General features: G+C 40.9%; 1 protein-coding gene across 1 annotated transcript; it reads left to right on the top strand.

Annotated features, from left to right (window-relative positions):
• On the top strand, positions 1-18,449 carry GCM1 (glial cells missing transcription factor 1). Its single transcript, XM_037844669.1, has 5 exons — positions 1-75; positions 9,626-9,878; positions 10,997-11,109; positions 11,959-12,084; positions 17,691-18,449. The coding sequence occupies exons 1-5, from the start codon at positions 1-3 to the stop codon at positions 18,447-18,449; spliced, it is 1,326 nt and encodes a 441-aa protein (XP_037700597.1).
• Positions 18,450-18,525: the final 76 nt, after the last annotated feature.

The following is an 18,525-nucleotide window of genomic DNA, read 5'->3' on the forward strand; positions in this document are numbered from 1 at the left end:
ATGGAACCAGACGACTTTGATTCTGAGGACAAAGAGATATTAAGCTGGGATATTAATGATATGAAACTGCCACAGGTATGTACTCGGAATAAGAATCTGCCTTCAGCATTTGACTCTGAAATCTTGACTGTTCATCTGCTAAGACCTTGGTGAGGGTACCAGCTGGGTAAATCCCTGTTTAGCTTTGCTGGGCATGGCTCAAAGACCTATGATTCATGTGAGGTTTTGCCCAGTTATAGTCCCAGGCAAAGAAAGTGCTACTTCCTTTCTCTTCCAATGTTGTCTTGGCTCAGGTTGCACCTGCCCTGGCTAACTGGTATAATACAATCTATTTTACTTTATTTGCCCAAAGATTGACTTCATTTACATGAGTCCCCATACAACCTTATTTGCTTATCATAATGGTTTTAAACTAAATCTGTAATGGAATGTCCTGGAATAACCAAGCGATAGTGCGTTTGTGGAATACAGATGCTTTTCTCAAACTTTCATCATTAATATGCAGTACGCGCAAACAGGGTTGCTTTCCTTCTAGAGCATGATTTTCACTTCATGTTTTCTTGGCCTTCTTTTTAGGAAATTGACTTTTTAACTCTTGATTTGGTTGAAAACATTAGTTGTTTAAAACTGATTTTCTATGTGGATCATTCCTGATTTCCTTGACCTCCTTTCTTGGCATTTGAAGCATGTTTCCACAGGAAGTTGTTTGAGAAGGTGCCTAGGAAGGCTAGGACTGGAGATCATCAGTACCAAGTAAAGAAAGGTGGATCTAGTCTGCCAGATTCCAGGGAGCAAGGAATTTGAATTATTCCAAGCAGGGGGAAAGGGACGTTGTTTCCACAGTCTGATTTGTAAACCATTCAAGTTTTCACTCTATGGAGACATTATTAATTTTTTCTTTACATTTCTCCTTAAATCCCCCCATATATTCTCTCTTGGTAGACCTTGGTAGAGCTGGAGGACAAAAGGAGTGCCTCCTTTTTTATTTAAGAATGTTAAATAAACCACAGCTAGATCATGTAAGCATCCATTTTAGGGATTTGTGTTTGTAGTTGCTCTTAATTGGTATTGAAATTATTGTAGCAATTATAGGGAAAACTTGAAGGTAAATGTTAATTACTCCTAGCTCGGAGACCCGTATTTCCACCTGTTCCGAATTTCATGATTGCAGCCCCCAAAATAGAAGGACAAAATCAAGAGTTGAAGTTAGCAGGTACATGTAAGACTTTGGAACGCCACGTCCTAGAGCAGGGGTTTAATATGTAGACCACAGAGCCCCCTGAAATGGTGGATAACACTGTGTACCAACACGCATGTGCGTTTTCTGGGACAGAGGATCCATATCATTCATCCGATCTGTACACAGTGGGGACGAAGAACCTCTTCCCTGGAGGGAAATGCAGTGCTCACAAAAGTTCACATTCCAACATGAATTTCCAAAAATGGAAGCATTCTCAACTGCCCAAGACATTAAACTGAGAAATGTATGACAGAAATTCACATTTGGCTTTGGAAATGCCTCATTTACAGTTCAGAGAAGAGGTACTGAGATTGTACCTGGAAATAGCTTAACAACCTGTAATTTGTTAAATATGTAAGGGAAATGATTTAAAATGCAAGTGTTTCTTAACATTATCTGAGCACAGATAACACCCTCCTCATCTGGGTTTATGTTGGCTCTGGAATTGTATCGAGAACCAGCAGAGATGAAAAATAAAGTCTTGGGAAGATGTCCAAGCATATTAGATTTTTGTGTGCTGTAAGTATATTTGGAGGCAGAGGTGTATACCGTGAAAAGCACAGGACTGGGAGGCAGAAGCCCTGTGTTCGAATCCTACTCCTGCCTTTCTCTATTTGTAGAGCCTTGGGGACTTGTCTTCTCTGAGACTCTCTTTCCTCTTCTGAAAATGAGAGGGTCTCACTAAATGATTTCTTATATATGTGTTTGTTCTAATAGTTGGGGATTCTGAGACCCAAGATTTGGAAGGCATGCATGCTAGAAATGTCAGCATGATTCTTAACATAGTGCCTGGCATGTATTAAACAACAGATGACAAAGATGGAAAGAATTAATGAATGGGCTCCATTGCTTACAATATGTGTGACTGTGCATAAACCGATTTTCTTAAGTCTTAGTTATCTCTTCTGTAAAATGAAAATAATAATCTTTACATATCCTGCCTAAATGTCTAAGCTGTTTAAAGCAGTTATAGTGCTGTGGAAAAGAAGGGAAACACTGGGTTTCAACCAAGTTAAAGAGATTTCTTTGCCGTAGACTTGGAGCTTTTCTCATACCCATCTGCGCAGGTAGTTGTACCAAGAGGTAGCTGTGTTAGGCAGTGTTTCTCTAATTTATTTTTGACCATGGAGCCCCTTCTCCTGCTCCCCCTTAAATTATTTTTTTTACAATTTTTTTATTATAGTAACATATGCAATATAAAATTTCCCATTTTAACCACTTTTAAATATACAATTCAGTGATATTAATTACGTTCATAATGTTGTACTAATATCAACACCATCCATTACCAAAACTTTTCCATCACCCTGAACAGAAACTTTGAACCCATTAAGCATTAACTCCACATTCTTCTCACTCCATCCCACCCCCAGCCCTGATAACCTATAATCTACTTTCTATCTCTTTGAATTTGCTTATTCTAATTACTTCATCACATAAGTGAAATCATACAATATCTTTCCTTTTGTGTCTGACTTATTTCACTCCACATGGTATCGTCAAGGTTCATCCATATTGTAGCATGCATCAGAATTTCATGCATTTTTATGGCTGAATAATATTCTATTGCTTCAGGTTTCAAGATGGGTACCCAAACACTAATTGCATTGTCTGGTTATAGAAACCATACATCTCAGCTAGCTCAAAATTTGTGGATTAATCATTGACAACAGCAAATACAACCCTTGTTAAGACATTATTGGAGATTGAATCATGTCCCCACAAAAGGCATGTGGCGGTCCCAACCCCTGGTTCTGTAGGTGTGAACCTATTTGTAAATAGGACCTTTGAAGATGTTATTAGTTAAGGTGCCAATAAATTCCTATTGCTAAGACATCCCACCTTATGTTATTAGTTGTAGTAGCTGGGAAACTAAAACAGACATTGAACATTTTTGAGAGTGGCAATGTGCCAGACAGTATAGCAGGTTTAGGGACCCAGGGGCCATTTAGCTGTGTTAACTTCCATGGAAGTGCTCATAATCATCAGAGCTAATGGAACAAAATCAGTGCCCAGTTCATGGATAGGAAGACTTGTTAAGATTTCAAAACAATGTATAGATTCAATGCAATACCTATCAAAATCCTAGCAGCTCTTTTTGCAGAAATGGCAAAGCTGATCCTCAATATGAAATTGCAAGGGACCCTGTTCCAGTTTCCTAATGCTGCCAGAATGCAAAACACCAGAAATGGATTGGCTTTTATAAAGGAGATTTATCTGGTTACAAAGTTACAGGCTTAAGTCCATAAAGTGTCCAATGTAAGGCATTAACAGGTACCTTCACTGGAGAAAGGCCATTGACATCTGGAAAACCTCTGTTAGCTGGGAAGGCACGGGGCTGGCATCTGCTTGCTCCCAGGTTGCGTTTCAAAATGGCATTCTCCAAAGTGTTGCTCTTGAGGCATTTTGTCCTCTCTTAGCTGCAGCTGCTCTTCAAGATGTCACTCTCAGTTGTTCTGAGGTCCTTGTCTGTGAACTCCTTTATATGACTCCACTCTCAGTTGCTCTGAGGTCCTTGTCTGTGAACTCCTTTATATGACTCCAGTGATCCAATTAACACCCACTCTGAATGGGTGGGGTAGCACCTCCATGGAAATTATCGAGTCAAACGTTTCACTCACAGTCAATTGAGTCACATCTCCATGGAAACACTCAATCAAAGAATTTCAATCTAATCAACATGAATACATCTGCCCCCACAAGATTGTATCAGAGATAATGGCGTTTTGGGGGACATAATATATCCAAACTGGCACAGACCCCAAATTACCAAATCAATATTGCAAAGGAAGAACAAAGTTAGGGTCTCATCCTGCCTAAATGTCTAAGCTGTTTAAAGCAGTTATAGTGCTGTGGAAAAGAAGGGAAACACTGGTTTCAACCAAGTTAAAGAGATTTCTTTGCCGTAGACTTGGAGCTTTTCTCATACCCATCTGCGCAGGTAGTTGTACCAAGAGGTAGCTGTGTTAGGCAGTGTTTCTCTAATTTATTTTTGACCATGGAGCCCCTTCTCCTGCTCCCCCTTAAATTATTTTTTTTTTAATTTTTAATTTTTTAATTTTTTATCTTCATTTTATTGAGATATATTCACATACCACGCAGTCATACAAAACAAATCGTACATTCGATTGTTCACAGTACCATTACATAGTTGTACATTCATCACCTAAATCAATCCCTGACACCTTCATTAGCACACACACAAAAATAATAAGAATAATAATTAAAGTGAAAAAGAGCAATTGAAGTAAAAAAGAACACTGGGTACCTTTGTCTGTTTGTTTGTTTGTTTCCTTCCCCTATTTTTCTACTCATCCATCCATAAACTAGACAAAGTGGAGAGTGGTCCTTATGGCTTTCCCAATCCCATTGTCACCCCTCGTAAGCTACATTTTTATACAATTGTCTTCGAGATTCATGGGTTCTGGGTTGTAGTTTGATAGTTTCAGGTATCCACCACCAGCTACCCCAATTCTTTAGAACCTAAAAAGGGTTGTCTAAAGTGTGTGTAAGAGTGCCCACCAGAGTGACCTCTCGGCTCCTTTTGGAATCTCTCTGCCACTGAAGCTTATTTCATTTCCTTTCACATCCCCCTTTTGGTCAAGAAGATGTTCTCCGTCCCACGATGCCAGGTCAAACTCAGGCTATGCCCGCCTGCCCCACAGCTTCCAGAGACCTGAGCTGGTATGATGACATTTTTCATCTAGAAGATTCTCGAAGATCAGAATGGAAAGCTACCTCCCTTTTCTTCTCCAACAAGAAAGAACAGTACAGAATATGGGAATGGAAAGACAAGAGATTTTAGAAGAAAGAAAGTAAACATCGAAGTCAAGATAGATGGGCAGCATGGGGCAGTGGGTGTCTACCAAGACAGATTTCAAGCTTAGAATGTGCTAATGCATTTTGCAGCATGAGGCTCCAAGTAAGTGGCTTTGTCTCTGAAGGCTTATTTTCCTTTTTTATAAAATGAGGACATTGATCAAACCTACCTCATGGGAGTGCTATTAAGTACGGATTTGTTGTAAACTGTAAGTCCTCTATAATGAGAGTTGTATGAATTTTGGGGGGGGGCGTCTGAGGAAATATATATGCGAGGTTTTCTGTATGTTAGTGATTGTACTATTTAGTGGTTAAGACAACGGTTTTGCAAACCAGGTCACACAGGCCAAATCCAGCCTACTACCTGTTTTGTAAATAAAGTTTTATTGGAACACAGCCACACATGCATTTAAGTGTGGACGGACTCTGGTTACTTTTGCACCATAACAGCAGAGGTGAGTAGTTGTGGAAGATACCAGAAGGCCCACGAAGTTTAAAATATTTATTAACAGGCCCTGTACAGAAAGTTTGCCAACATCTAAGAGCATAAGGGCCAATTGCTGGTGTGAATCTTAGGGAAGTTCCTCAACCTTTCAGTGCCTGTTTCTGCTCTGAAAAATGGGGGTAACTGGAATACCTACCTCATAAGAATGTTGTGAGGATTGAGTGAGTTAATCTATGCAATGCCTGGCATGGAATAGTTCCATATAAGTGTTAGCTAATATTAAACTAGATCTGGGGCCACATACACAACCAGCCAATGTGGTTGGAAGAGCCACTGGCTTTCAGGTAAGAGACAACACACAGAGAGGTCACTTCATGTGCCAAACCTTTATACTAAGCCAACTGCAAGACAGGAGTCTGTGCCCCTGTGAGATAAAAGCTTAGTTGGTGCACACCTCTTATTCCACAACCTTCCGACCAGGGCTGATCCTTCCTGTGCAACTGCAACGAGGATGGTGTGAGAAGGGGAAGCAGGACAATAAGAGAGGAGGGGCAAGGGTGGTGTCAGGAGAAGTCCCCTCTGGTCATCAGGGAGTTTGCGGGAGGGAGGCAGAGCCAGGCCCAGAGCTGGCTGAACTGTCTGCTTTTTCCAGTTCTTTCCCCGTATCCTTTGATAAGAAGCACCCCCGGCATCTCCCTCTTCTGCCTTCTCCACCCACCTTTTATTCCAATGCTGTCTTGGTGGCTTGAATTATGCAAACGTAAAGGCCAGCTGTCAGGATAGCAGCACCAAGGGCAGGGAGCCCTGGAAGCAAAGCTGAGATTTTCATGTTTTAAAGGTGAGGTGTCCCCTCAGGCAGGCCAGTGCCACGAATCCCATGAACCAGGAGGAGAGGAACACATCTGTGAGAGCTTTTCAGTTTCTTTTAAAGCAAGGGCTGTGGAGGAAGAAATGATCTGTACTGTCTTTTAAAATGAGTTTGACAGCTTATGGACTGAAAACATTGTTGGGAACAAATGTGTTCACATCAAGTTATTCTCTTGGCTGTTTATGTCCAGTCTTCTGAGTGAAGTTTAGTGGGATCTTTTGACATCTTTGTATTGAAATTGAGGGAAAACCCAGATCCCAATAATGCAAAGGAACCCTAGTATCAAATGGATAATGGTGATTTCTGAAAGCTTTTGAAATTTAAAGGCATCAAAGAGATAAAATTTAAAAGAGAGAATAATCATTTTTTAATCTTGTTTAGCAAATCTCCACAAAATAGTTTCTCCTTTTTAGATCCTTTGTTTATTTTAATTTCTAACTTTGCATGAGTAACTCGTTGTTTTTCTTCTTGGTTAAGAAGTTTATAATTCAAAGGGAGTATTCCTAAGGTTTCCAACATGTAAATCTAACTAATTTCTTTTATAACCTCATGGGTAACACATCATTGAGGATTTAATTAAGAATTCTATGACTCCTGTGTGTGATCTTTTTGTTAAGTGATTTAATCCTCTAGATTGAATTCTATACAATCATAGAGACAACTTCATCCTCCTATCATTCTAATTTACCTTAATTACTTGAAATTTTAATAGGATATCTTAAGAATCAAATATATACTATTATTATATGAAACTAATGCATTAAAATCAAATTTCTAAAATCAGCTATCAAAATATCTACATTATCATGTTATTCCATGAAAATTGGCTTTCATTTGGAATATAGTCCACTTTCATATAAAGCAATTATCTACCAAGTTTTCTTAGTTATAAGATTTTATTATTAATTCCTTTTAAATAAATGTTTCAAAATAAAACAGGGAATGCACACATGTGCCTTTAATCCAATCAGATGGAGAAAAAAAGAAAAAATATTCAGCCAGCTTTTGGACTTACACACAATTTTTCAGGAATGTTTCTTCTGGTCCAATAGGAAACCAAACTCAAAGTGGTATCAAGGAGAGAAAATCAGCTCAATAAAATGCTTTTGTCTAAGCTCAAAAATTACTCCTTAAGCTAATTCTGCAATTTCCTACCATGGGATACAGGGTCAAGAGCCAGGACAAAGCCCCTTATTTGCTCAGACAACACTAAGCCAAGCCAGAATAACCCAGCTTCCAAACTCTCTCCATTACCCACCTTGCTCTTCTCTTCTCTCTTCCTCTCCCACTCCACCCAGGTAAGCAAGGGACTGATGGTGGGCACCCAGAAGTGAGTCTCAGCTCCTTCAGATGCACTAATTCTCCCATTCCCATCACACCACAGGCACAGAGTGGTGGAGGACCTGTCCCAATACTGGGGTTCCCAATGATCAGGGGAGTCAACAAGGGTAGTGCTGTCCCAGGGAAGTTCAAACGACCGCAAGGCCAAGCCAAATGCTGGGCAAAGAGGGCAAAGTCATGAGTGTCCCCGCCAGACCAATGACGATATGACCCGATCACACAGTCCGACAATCACTGACAAGAAATCCAGAATCTGCTTTACCTGTTGGCTCCATAGCATTGAAATGCATCCAATTACTACAACTACAACTGGCTCATCCTCATTACAGTCGAGCCACATGAAATCATAGAAAGAATTCAAATAAGTACCTTTGCTCACAATTTTGAGCTTAATCCCTGCAGATACAAAGAAAATCTTGCTGGCTAAAACCATGGTCCAGGAATTAACTGATGAGAGATGGGGCCCCTTGGAGGTTTAACTCACCAGATTTTTGGTTGGCCTATATATATGTTTAGCCTTTGCTTATTTTTGTTTTCTCTATGAAGAATGTACTCAAACCTTGAAATTTTGAATTAATGGCTTGGCATGGATTTGACCGTGGGTTTAATCTAAAAATTGTTCACTGCTTAGGAACAAAATGTTCGGGATGTTTATCTGCTGTGGGTCTACTGGAACATCCCGTACTTCAATGTTTCTGCTTAGGAAACTGGCTGGTGTTAGAAATGGAGTGGAGACTCTCTTCTCCCTGGTGAAATGGGTACAGTTTAAGAGAAAAAGGAACTTCCTTCTCAATTTCAGCAAGAAAAAAGAAATTTATTAAGGATTCAGGTTCCCTCTCAATTATTACAAACAGTATTATTGTTTTCAACACTCCATATTTTTTTTAAAAAATGTTTTTGCCAACATTCCCCTTTCCCCCCTCCCCCATCCCTCCCGTTCCCCAGTAACTTCTAATCTGCTTTCTGTCTCTACAAATTTGCTATTTCTAGTCACTTCTTACAAGTGATACAATTCAAATGTTTGTCCTTGTGTTATTTCACTGAGCATAATATTTTCAAGGTGCTTCCACGTTGCAGCATGTCTCTTAACTTCATTTTTCCTTATGACCAAATAACATTCCATTGTGCGTAGATACCACATTTGGTTATCCATTCATTGATGGACACCTGGGTTGTTTCCCACTTTTGGCTATTGTGAATAATGCTGGTATAAATATTTCTGTACAAGTAGCTGTTTGAAAATGTGTTTTCACTCTCTTTGGGTATATAGCTAGATCATATGGTAAGAATTTATTAAAAATTTTTGAGGAACCATCATATTGCTTTCCACAGTGGATGCACCATTTTACATTCCCACCAACAATGCACTAGTGTTCCAATTTCTCCATATCCTCTTCAACACTTGTTATTTTCTTCTTCTTCTTCTTTTTAATAGCCATCTTTGTGCATAGGGATATCCAGTTTCACCAGCACCATTTGTTGAAAAGACCATTTGTTGAAAAGACCATTTAATGTAACTACAGTGTGGTATGAGACCACAGCACACGCTGTCCTGCCACATTTTTCCACAGAAATTGTGTAAAACCACAATAATATTGCTTTGCCGTCACAGATACTTGCTGAGAAACGGCCATAACCTTGTCACCAAGGGCTAGAGAGCCGTCAGTCAGGTAGCGCTCAGAGGAGCTGAATGGCAACTCATTTTGGTCCAGTGACCAAAAGCTTCGTAGATGCAGCAGACCCCCGGCTGCTTCTGTGCCTTCGGAGCCCGCAGTCAGAGTCACCGCCGGGGAGGTGCTTCCCGAAGGTCTCTGGCCAGCTTGAGTGCCCAAACATCCTCCCTGCTTATTGACTCCACAGTTGTACCTTCTTCCTGAAAATATAATAATAATATTCCTTGTGTTTCTATTAGAATGTGAAAAAAACAGACAGCTTCGAGGAATGGCCGGACTCCTACGTGAAGCACATCTACAGCTCGGAGGACAGGAACGCACAGAGACACCTGAGCAGCTGGGCCATGCGCAACACCAACAACCACAACTCTCGCATCCTCAAGAAGTCCTGCCTGGGCGTGGTGGTGTGCAGCCGCGACTGCTCCACCGAGGAGGGGCGCAAGGTCTACCTGCGACCTGCCATCTGTGACAAAGCCCGGCAGAAGCAGCAGAGTGAGTGGGGCTCGGTGGGACTGGCCAGGAAGCTGGCATCGCTTCTGAGGCGGCTGCCGAGATGGGAGGCTACATACCAGTACGACCCCCAGGACCCAACCCCCAAACCAAGGGTGGCTGGGGCCAAGGCCGTTCGGCCACAGACAGAGAGGGAGCCAACCAGCCCCACTGCCCCCCAGGATCCACCCCGCTGATCTTCCAGGCCCCCATCTCCCATCATTAAAACTGCTGTCTTTGGTTAAGATGTGTCTCAAGGCCCCTGTTTAAAGGAAGATGTGTCAAGCAGAGGAGTGACATTAATTCATCAGTGCACCTACAGAAAGTTTAAAAGAAAGTCATTATTTTATCAGATTTGCCACCTGACATCTTGGGAAATGGTCCCTGAGTGATCTCGATGAGTGTTTTAATCAGAAGTGGGAGCAATGGGACTAAATTGGAGGTTAGACTGAATTCCATGGCATTTAGGTTCATGTCATAATTGCAAGCTGAGATATTTGTTCATTTGGGTTTTTAAAATATTTATTTATTTATTTATTTATTTATTTATTTATTTTTACCATATATGCTCGGTTGTGAGGTGGATACTCTCTGTGCCCCATCTCTGTGCCTTGCCTACTGCAGACCCTCAATTCATGTCCTTCCTTGTAATTTGTCTTCAAAACTGGCTCTGTGGCAGGATCTGATATCTGTCATTTACACCGTAGTGAAAATTTAAGTAGCTGTGTTCTCTCTCCCTTGTAGCTTTGCCCCTTGCCCCTTAGTACCCAGTGTGAAATGCAAGAATTTTATACTCTCCTCTATAAAGAATTTCAAGTATCAGTAAATAAATAGGAGGGATTTTCTGCTCAGACGAGCTGTTCTCTGACCTGTGGAACGTCCCACTTGGTAGGCAGCTGCTTCTCTATCCATCTGTGAGACTGAGCTGGGCCAGGATGGTGCTCAGGCTTCCTTCCCAGGGGGCAAGGGGTAACACCCAGTGGATGGAAACCATAGAACTGTGTACAGGGTTATTCTCTGCCACCCTGGAGTCGAGGCTCAAGTCGGAAGGACTGCAAAGGTGCAGGAGTTGACTGACATGGCTCAGCTGGGCATGGTTACCCCCATCTGCTCTTTTGTAGAGAAATACTGTCCCAACTGCAATGGGCCCCTGAAGCTAATTCCTTGCCGAGGCCACGGGGGCTTCCCAGTCACCAACTTCTGGAGGCACGAAGGACGCTTCATATTTTTCCAGGTTGGATTTGAGTTAGAGTCATGCAATTCACTTTCTCTTTGATTCAACAAACGTTTCCTGAGTAGGAGGTGTCTCAGCAGAGGCTGAGTACCAGCTCTGATTTTTAACTAGCTCTGTAAACCTGAGCCAGTTACTTAACTCCCTTAAGCCTCAGTTTATGTGAAATGTGGATATTAGGAATTGCTGATGGAGGTGATGTTACAGAAAGGGGTACAGAGAGTGGACTCTGAGGTCAGACTGCCTGGGTTTGAGTCAGTGGTGTGCTGATTAACCGACTCTCTGGAAAAAAAAAGTTCTGATCTGTAGCATTTGATGATCTCTGTGATATTAGAATTCCCACCATGGCTGATTTCAAGCCTATCAGCAGTTTTTAACAACTAGCACACAAAATTCCTGAATATTTAACCATGAGCTCTCAGCCAGCTGGATCCTAACAACCCTACTTTCTCTTCATGCCTCAGTTTCCTATTCGGTAAACTGTGGGTGATACTGATGGCATGTACCTTACAAGGTTGTGAAGATTAGACAAGATAAGGCACATTGTGTGTTTATTACTGTGCCTTGCACACAGCCTAATAAGCAGTTAATAAGTTTTTGTTATCGACGTTGTGCATCTGACTTTGTCAGGTGGGGTAGAGGCATCAGTGGGAGAGGGGGCATCCCAAGCAAAAGCATGTAGTCAGGAAAGAGCATGGTGGGCTTGGGGGGTGCTTAAAGCTTTTATCCAATCTTGTTACGGTCATCAACTACAGCAAGACCAGTCATCCAGCAGGGCATATAGTAAAAATTCACACCCCATGAAGTGCAACCTAGTTATTTATTACTTTTCACTTCATTGTCTCTTTTAAGTCAAAGGGAGATCATGATCATCCAAAGCCAGAAACCAAAGTAGAAGCAGAGGCAAGAAGAACAATGAAGAAAGTGCACACAGCGTCCTCCTTGGTCTCTCTAAGGCTGAAGAGCCCAGAACCAAAGGTAACCTTTCATCACGTCTGCTCAAAGCATACAGCAACTTGTCATCCCTGTGGTGGGGGCAGTAGATTTCCCTGGTTCCTTACCTCCAATGACAGCCGAAACCCATATATCAACAGGCAAGTCTATAAGCAAGCATCCCACCAAAGAATCAAGTGAAATTTTACTCTTTATTTCTACCATCTTGTAGCCTGCTCCCAACCATAAATTCCATATACTTTTAGAACCATCTTCCTTACTATAATTTAAAAAAGAAACTTGAATTGGTAGTTGTTCTGCATTGCTAATGCTGCTGTTATGCAAAATACCAGAAATGAATTGGCTTTTATAAAGGGGGTTTATTTGGCTACAAATTTACAGTTCTATGGCCATAAAAGGGTACCAACTAAGGCATCAATAAGAGGATACCTTCACTGAAGGAAGGCTGATGGCATCTGGAACACCTCTGTCAGCTGGGAAGGCACGTGGCTGGCATCTGCTTATCCTTTGCTCCTGGGTTGTGTTTCAAAATGGCTTTCTCCAAAATGTCTCTGGGCTTTTGTTTTAGCTCCTCTCTCTCAGCTCCTGTGCATTGTTGCTTCTTTCTCCCAGGGTGTTTCTTTCTAAGCATCTGGGGGTCTTCTCTTAGCTTCTCTGGGGCAAACTCTGGGCTTCGTCTCTTAGTTTAGCATCTCCAAATGTCCTTCTGTTTGCTTCTCCAAGCATCTTGAAGCATCAGTGTCTGTGTCAGCTCTAAGCTCTCTTAAATACTCCAGTAAACCAATCAAGCCCCAGGTGTGATGGGATCCACACCTCCATGGAAATAATTTAATCAGAGTTCTCACCCACAGTTGAGTGGGTCACTTCTCCATGGAAACATTCAGTCAGAAGGTTTCACCCTAATCAAGACTAATAAATCTGCCCCCCACAAGATTGCATTAAAGAGCATGGCTTTTGTGGGGGACATAATAGATTCAAATTGGCACAGTAGTTAACCTATATCTGGCACTCTATGTTTTGTTCTGATTGAAGCAAAACTGATGAAAATTATCTCCATAGAATATTATTAGTCTTGTGCTTTTTTTTTCCTTTCAAAATCTCCATTCTCCTCCCCAAACAATTTCCTAAGCATACTTTACCAAGATGAAATAACCAGTTTCCAAAATGATGGTCCTCTCAGAGAAGGGGAGCCAGGGGAGGCTACTCTCTACAGACAAACTGTGATATGAAATTGATTGTTTTGGGCGAGTCATATCACAGGTTTAGAGACTCACCTCTTTAACAGTGATAGTAACTCCTATACTTTTCTATTGCTTGGTGCTCCATATTGCTTTTCTAGAGAACAGAGATAGAATTGGACCATCCCTTGAGACCCCAAACAGACCTTACACCGAAAAAAATTATTTGAGTCTGTGATAGAGAAACATGGGCTCCTGAATCCAAATAACTGGTCCTTCCTCCTTTGTCCCAGCCATGGGACAAGTCACCCACTCTACCTGGCCACAGCCCTTTCTCTCCATCCCAGACCCATCCTCTTTTTTTAAAATTTAATTTTATTGAGATTGTTCATACAATCCAAAAATCCAAACGGCACAATCAGTTGCCCATGGTACCATCATTCAGCTGTGCATCCATCAAAACAATTTTTTTTTTCAATTTTTTTAACATTTTCATTACTCCAGAAAAGGAATAAAGACAAAAAAAGAAAACTCAAATCCTCCTGTACCCCTAACCACCCCCCCTCCATTATTGACTCATAGTATTGGTATAGTACATTTGCTACTATTGATGAAAGAATGTTAAAATACTACTAACTGTAGTATATAGTTTGCAATAGGTATATATTTCCCCTGTTTATCCCTCTATTATTAACTTCTAGTTATAGTGTCATACATTTGTTCTAGTTCATGAAAGAGATTTCTAATATTTGTACAGTTAATTACGGAGATTGTCCACCACAAGTTTCACTGTTTTTTACATTCTCATCTTTTAACCTCCAACTTTCTTTCTGGTGACATACGTGACTCTAAGCTTCCCCTTTCCACCACATTCACACACCATTCAGCACTGTTAGTTATTCTCACAATAATGTGCTACCATCACCTCTGCACATTTCCAAACACTTAAGTTCAACCTAGTTGAACATTCTGCTCATAATAAGCAACTGCTCCCCATTCTTTAACCTCATTCTATATCCTGGTAACTTACATTTCATGTCTATGAATTTACATATTATAATTAGCTCATATCAGTGAGACCCTGCAATATTTGTTCTTATGTGTCTGACTTATTTCACTCAATGTAGTGCCCTCAAGCTTTCTTCATCAATCCATTTTTTTTTTAAAGACGGTTTTGTTCACACACCATACATTCTGTCCTAAGTAAACAATCAATGGTTCCCTGTATAGTCACATATTTATGTATTCACCACTATCACCACTATCTATATAAGGACATCTCCATTTCTTCCACAAAGAAGGAGGAAGAGTCAAAGAAGGTAGACAAAAGAAAAAGAAAGAAAGAAAAAAACATGACAGCTAAAAAGCAACAAAAGGAAAAATAGAATTAGACTAGTAGAATAAAGAGTCAGACAACATCACCAATGCCAGGAGTCCCATACCCCTCCCTTATGTTCCTCTCTTAAAGGCATTTAGGTTTGGTATATTGCCTTTGTTACATTAAAGGAAGCATAATACAATGTTTCTGGTAACTAAAGTTTCTAGTTTGCATTGATTGTAATTTTTTCCCCAATACTACCCTATTTTTAACACCTTGCAAGGTTGACATTCATTTGTTCTCCCTCATGTAAAAACATATTTGTACATTTTATCACAGTTGTTGAGCAGTCTAGGTTTCACTGAGTTATACAGTCCCAGTCTTTATCTTTCCTCTTTCTTTCTGGTGTTCCACATGCTCCTTACCTTCCTCTTTCAACCATATTCACAGTCATCTTTGTTCAGTGTACTTACATTGCTGTGCTGCCATCACCTAAAATTGTGTTCCAAACCTCTCACTCCTGTCTTTTCCTATCTATCTGTAGTGCTCCCTTTAGTATTTCCTGTAGTGCAGGTATCTTGTTCACAAACTCCCTCATTGTCTGCCTGTCAGAGAATATTTTGAACTCTCTCTCATATTTGAAGAACAGTTTTGCCAGTTTTTCTCTTTCAGTATCTTAAATATATCACCCCACTTCCTTCTTGCCTCCATGGTTTCTACTGAGAAATCTGCGTACAGTCTTATCAAGCTTCCTTTGTATGTGATGGATCACTTTTCTCTTGCTGCTTTCAGGATTCTCTCTTTGTCTCTGATGTTTGATAATCTGATTATTAAGTGTCTTGGCATAGGCCTATTCATATCCACTCTGTATGGGGTACCCTGCACTTCTTGGATCTGTAATTTTATGTCTTTCATAAGAGATGGAAAATTTTCATTGATTATTTCCTCTATTATTGCTTCTTCCCCTTTTCCTTTCTGTTCTCCTTCTGGGACACCCATGACACATACATTCATGCATTTCATGTTGTCACTCAATTCCCTGAGACGTTGCTCATATTTTCCCATTCTTTTCCCTACCTGTTCTTTTGTGTGTAGGCCTTCAGGTGTCTTGTTCTCCAGTTCCTGAGTGTTTTCTTCTGCCTCTTGATATCTGCTGTTGTATGTCTCCATTGTGTTTTTCATCTCTTGTGTTGTGCCTTTCATTTCCATAGATTGTTTTTCCAAACTTTAGATCTCTACCTTATGTTCACCCAGTGTTTTCTTTATAGCATTCATCTCTTTTGTTATATCTTCACTGAACTCATTGATTTGGTTTTTTATTTGATTTAGCATATTTCTTTGAAAATCTTTAATAGATTGTTTCATTAAAGTGAAACAATATCTCAACTGTATCCTGATTAAGTGTAAGTTTGTTCCTTTGAATGGGCCATGTCTTCATTTTTCCTAGTATAGATTGTAGTTTTCTGTTGTCTAGGCATCTGGTTTCCTTGTTTACCCCAGTCAGATTTTCCCAGACAAGAACAGGTTCAGGTCTCAGAATGGGGTTATATTCAGGGTGTATCTTAGAGGAATGACAGACTTTCCTGTGAGGTCTCCAGTCACTGTGCTTTTCCTAACCTGGCCAGCAGGTGGTGCCTGTCAGTCTGTCACTTCCAACTGGTGTAAGGAGATGTGCTTTGGTTTCAGTTTCTGTTTTGGCTGTTTTTCCCCAGGCTCTGGGGTCTGGTTCTGAAAGGAAAGCTGGGCCCCACCTCCTTACTCTTAGGGAAGATACACCCCCTAGGGAGTTTTCATTTGCATTTGGATTGTTTCTCTGACTCTGTTATCTCCACCCCTGTCTGGGTCATAGAGCTAAGATGTGAAAATGGCTGAGGCTTTCTCCACTGAGAATGGCTGCAGCTCTCTCCTCTGAGCCTCTCAGGTTGGGAGAGAGGAAAAGGGACAGAAAGCCCACTTATAGAGCCAGTATACAGCCCCCCCAGTTTCACTCATTGGCCAGAGGTAACACCTGGTCTTCTGGGCTCCCCCTCCTGGGACCAATGAGACTTCTTGTTCTTTTAAGGTCAGTCATCTCTAAAAGCCTCTGTCTGCTTGTTAGGGGTTTGTCTTTGTAGCTTGTATTCAGCAGTCCACATTTGTTAATTAAAATCCCAGTTGGAGCTCAGTTGAGCTATATTCACTTGCTGGGAGAGTGCTGCTCTCTACCACGGCAAGGATTTGCAGCTATGCCTGCTGTGGGGGGAGGGGGCTCCCAGCATACTTCCACAGTTTTTACTTACAGATTTTATGCTACAATCTCAGGCATGCCTTCCAATCCAAGTTGGTGTATGATGTGTGGACAGTCATGGTTGTCCCCCAGCAGTTATTCCACATTATTTACTAGTCACTCCTGGTTGTTCATTAGTTGTTCAGGGGACTAACTAAATTCCACTCCTCTCTATGCCACCATCTTGCCATCCCAATCCAGACCCATCTTCTTCTTAGTCTGATAATTTTATACAAACAGGAGAGTAACTGAATTTCCAACCAGATTCTTTTCTTATGATTAGCTGGAGGACAATATGCTTCCACCACTTATAAAAATAAATATTCTAGAGACTCTATTTTTGATTAAACAAAATTCCCTTGAACTCAGAGAGTAGTCTCTTGAGAGAAAAATAACAACCTTGGTCTCTCAGACTCCAGCAAGCACTAAAAAATACAAAGGTCAAAGAGGGAAATTATTTAAAAAAAGAAAAAAAAAAGGGAGGAAAACTCCTGGGAGCTGTACTGAGTATAATATAAATCTTTGAAAACTGCAGCTTGATTTTTCTTGAATAGCCCAGTTCCTTGCAAAGACAGGATATTAGATTTGTGTTTGAGGGTAAAACATCTTGAACACACTCATGTCTCCTCAGAGTAAAGGGATATTCAGCCATTATGATTAATAGCTTTAAAATGGAAATGGAAGCAACCTTTGCTTCTTTTGCATCTTGAGTGGTTGCAGTGAAGCTGCTGTGTGTTCATGTTTCAAATATGTAAGGAATGAGGAAAACCTGACAGCATTTATTTGTACAGAATAACTCGTGGGTGCCTGTGGTAGTTGTGTCGATTTGCTTATCTTATTAACATGAACATTTCATTTTCCTTTCCAGTCTCTTTCAGGTGAAATGCAAACTTGGGAAAGTTTGCCTTTAACTTGGTCTTTCCAGAAAGGAGTCCAATTGCCTGGTAGTTACAGTGGACATTTAATAGCTAACACTTCCCAGCAGAAGTCATTGAATGATTGCTTATCCTTTTCCAAGAGTTGTGGGTTTGAGGGAACCACTGATCTGGCAGACCTCACTTCCACCCTGGGTCCCACTAAGCTCTATGAGAAACGCAAATTTTTCAATAGTAGGATCTACAACAGTGGAGACCTGCTCCAGCCTTCGGTCCCTGGAGTCTACTCAGATAACAACGATCTGCAAACATGGAATAAAAATGCTGCTTTGGGAAGAAATCCTCTTAGTGACAGGCGTTGTCCCAGTTATGCTTTTCCTCTGGCCAGTTGGCCTTATGACTCCTCCCCTTCTCCTAACTCTTCAGAGCCCTTCTTCCAGCAGATTCTGGTGGAACCAACAGCAGCCAAAACTAGCTGCCATCCATTACAGCCAAATCCTGGAGGTGATCTTTATGAAAGGAAGATGGCTGTGGATCTTAGCTACTTCCCTTCCACCACATACCATTCACCCCAGGAGGATGCCCTTCTCACCTACACACCTCACCCTCACCATCAATATTCACTGTCAAGTAAGGGCACTAAATGGGATTTTGATGAGGAAATTAGGTATATGGGTTTGAATCACTGTAACAATGAAACACTTCTAAACCTCTGTCCTTTAAGATGGCCCAAATCTTCCACAACCACATAAAAATGCTGTTTTGGGAAAGGGCTGAAAGAATTTCTTTCAAAAAATAACTACAGATAAATTGGAAACATGACAAGTT

The sequence above is a fragment of the Choloepus didactylus genome, chromosome 7 (genome assembly GCF_015220235.1).
Source record: "Choloepus didactylus isolate mChoDid1 chromosome 7, mChoDid1.pri, whole genome shotgun sequence".
In the NCBI taxonomy this organism is placed as follows: Eukaryota; Metazoa; Chordata; class Mammalia; order Pilosa; family Megalonychidae; genus Choloepus; species Choloepus didactylus.

Excerpts from the sequence above, each read along its gene's own strand:
- GCM1 (XM_037844669.1), top strand. The coding sequence starts at position 1 with ATGGAACCAGACGACTTTGATTCTGAGGACAAAGAGATATTAAGCTGG. Across the intron at positions 76-9,625 it reads ATGATATGAAACTGCCACAG|AATGTGAAAAAAACAGACAG; the intron begins GTATGTACTCGG and ends TGTTTCTATTAG. Across the intron at positions 12,085-17,690 it reads TGAAGAGCCCAGAACCAAAG|TCTCTTTCAGGTGAAATGCA; the intron begins GTAACCTTTCAT and ends TTTCCTTTCCAG.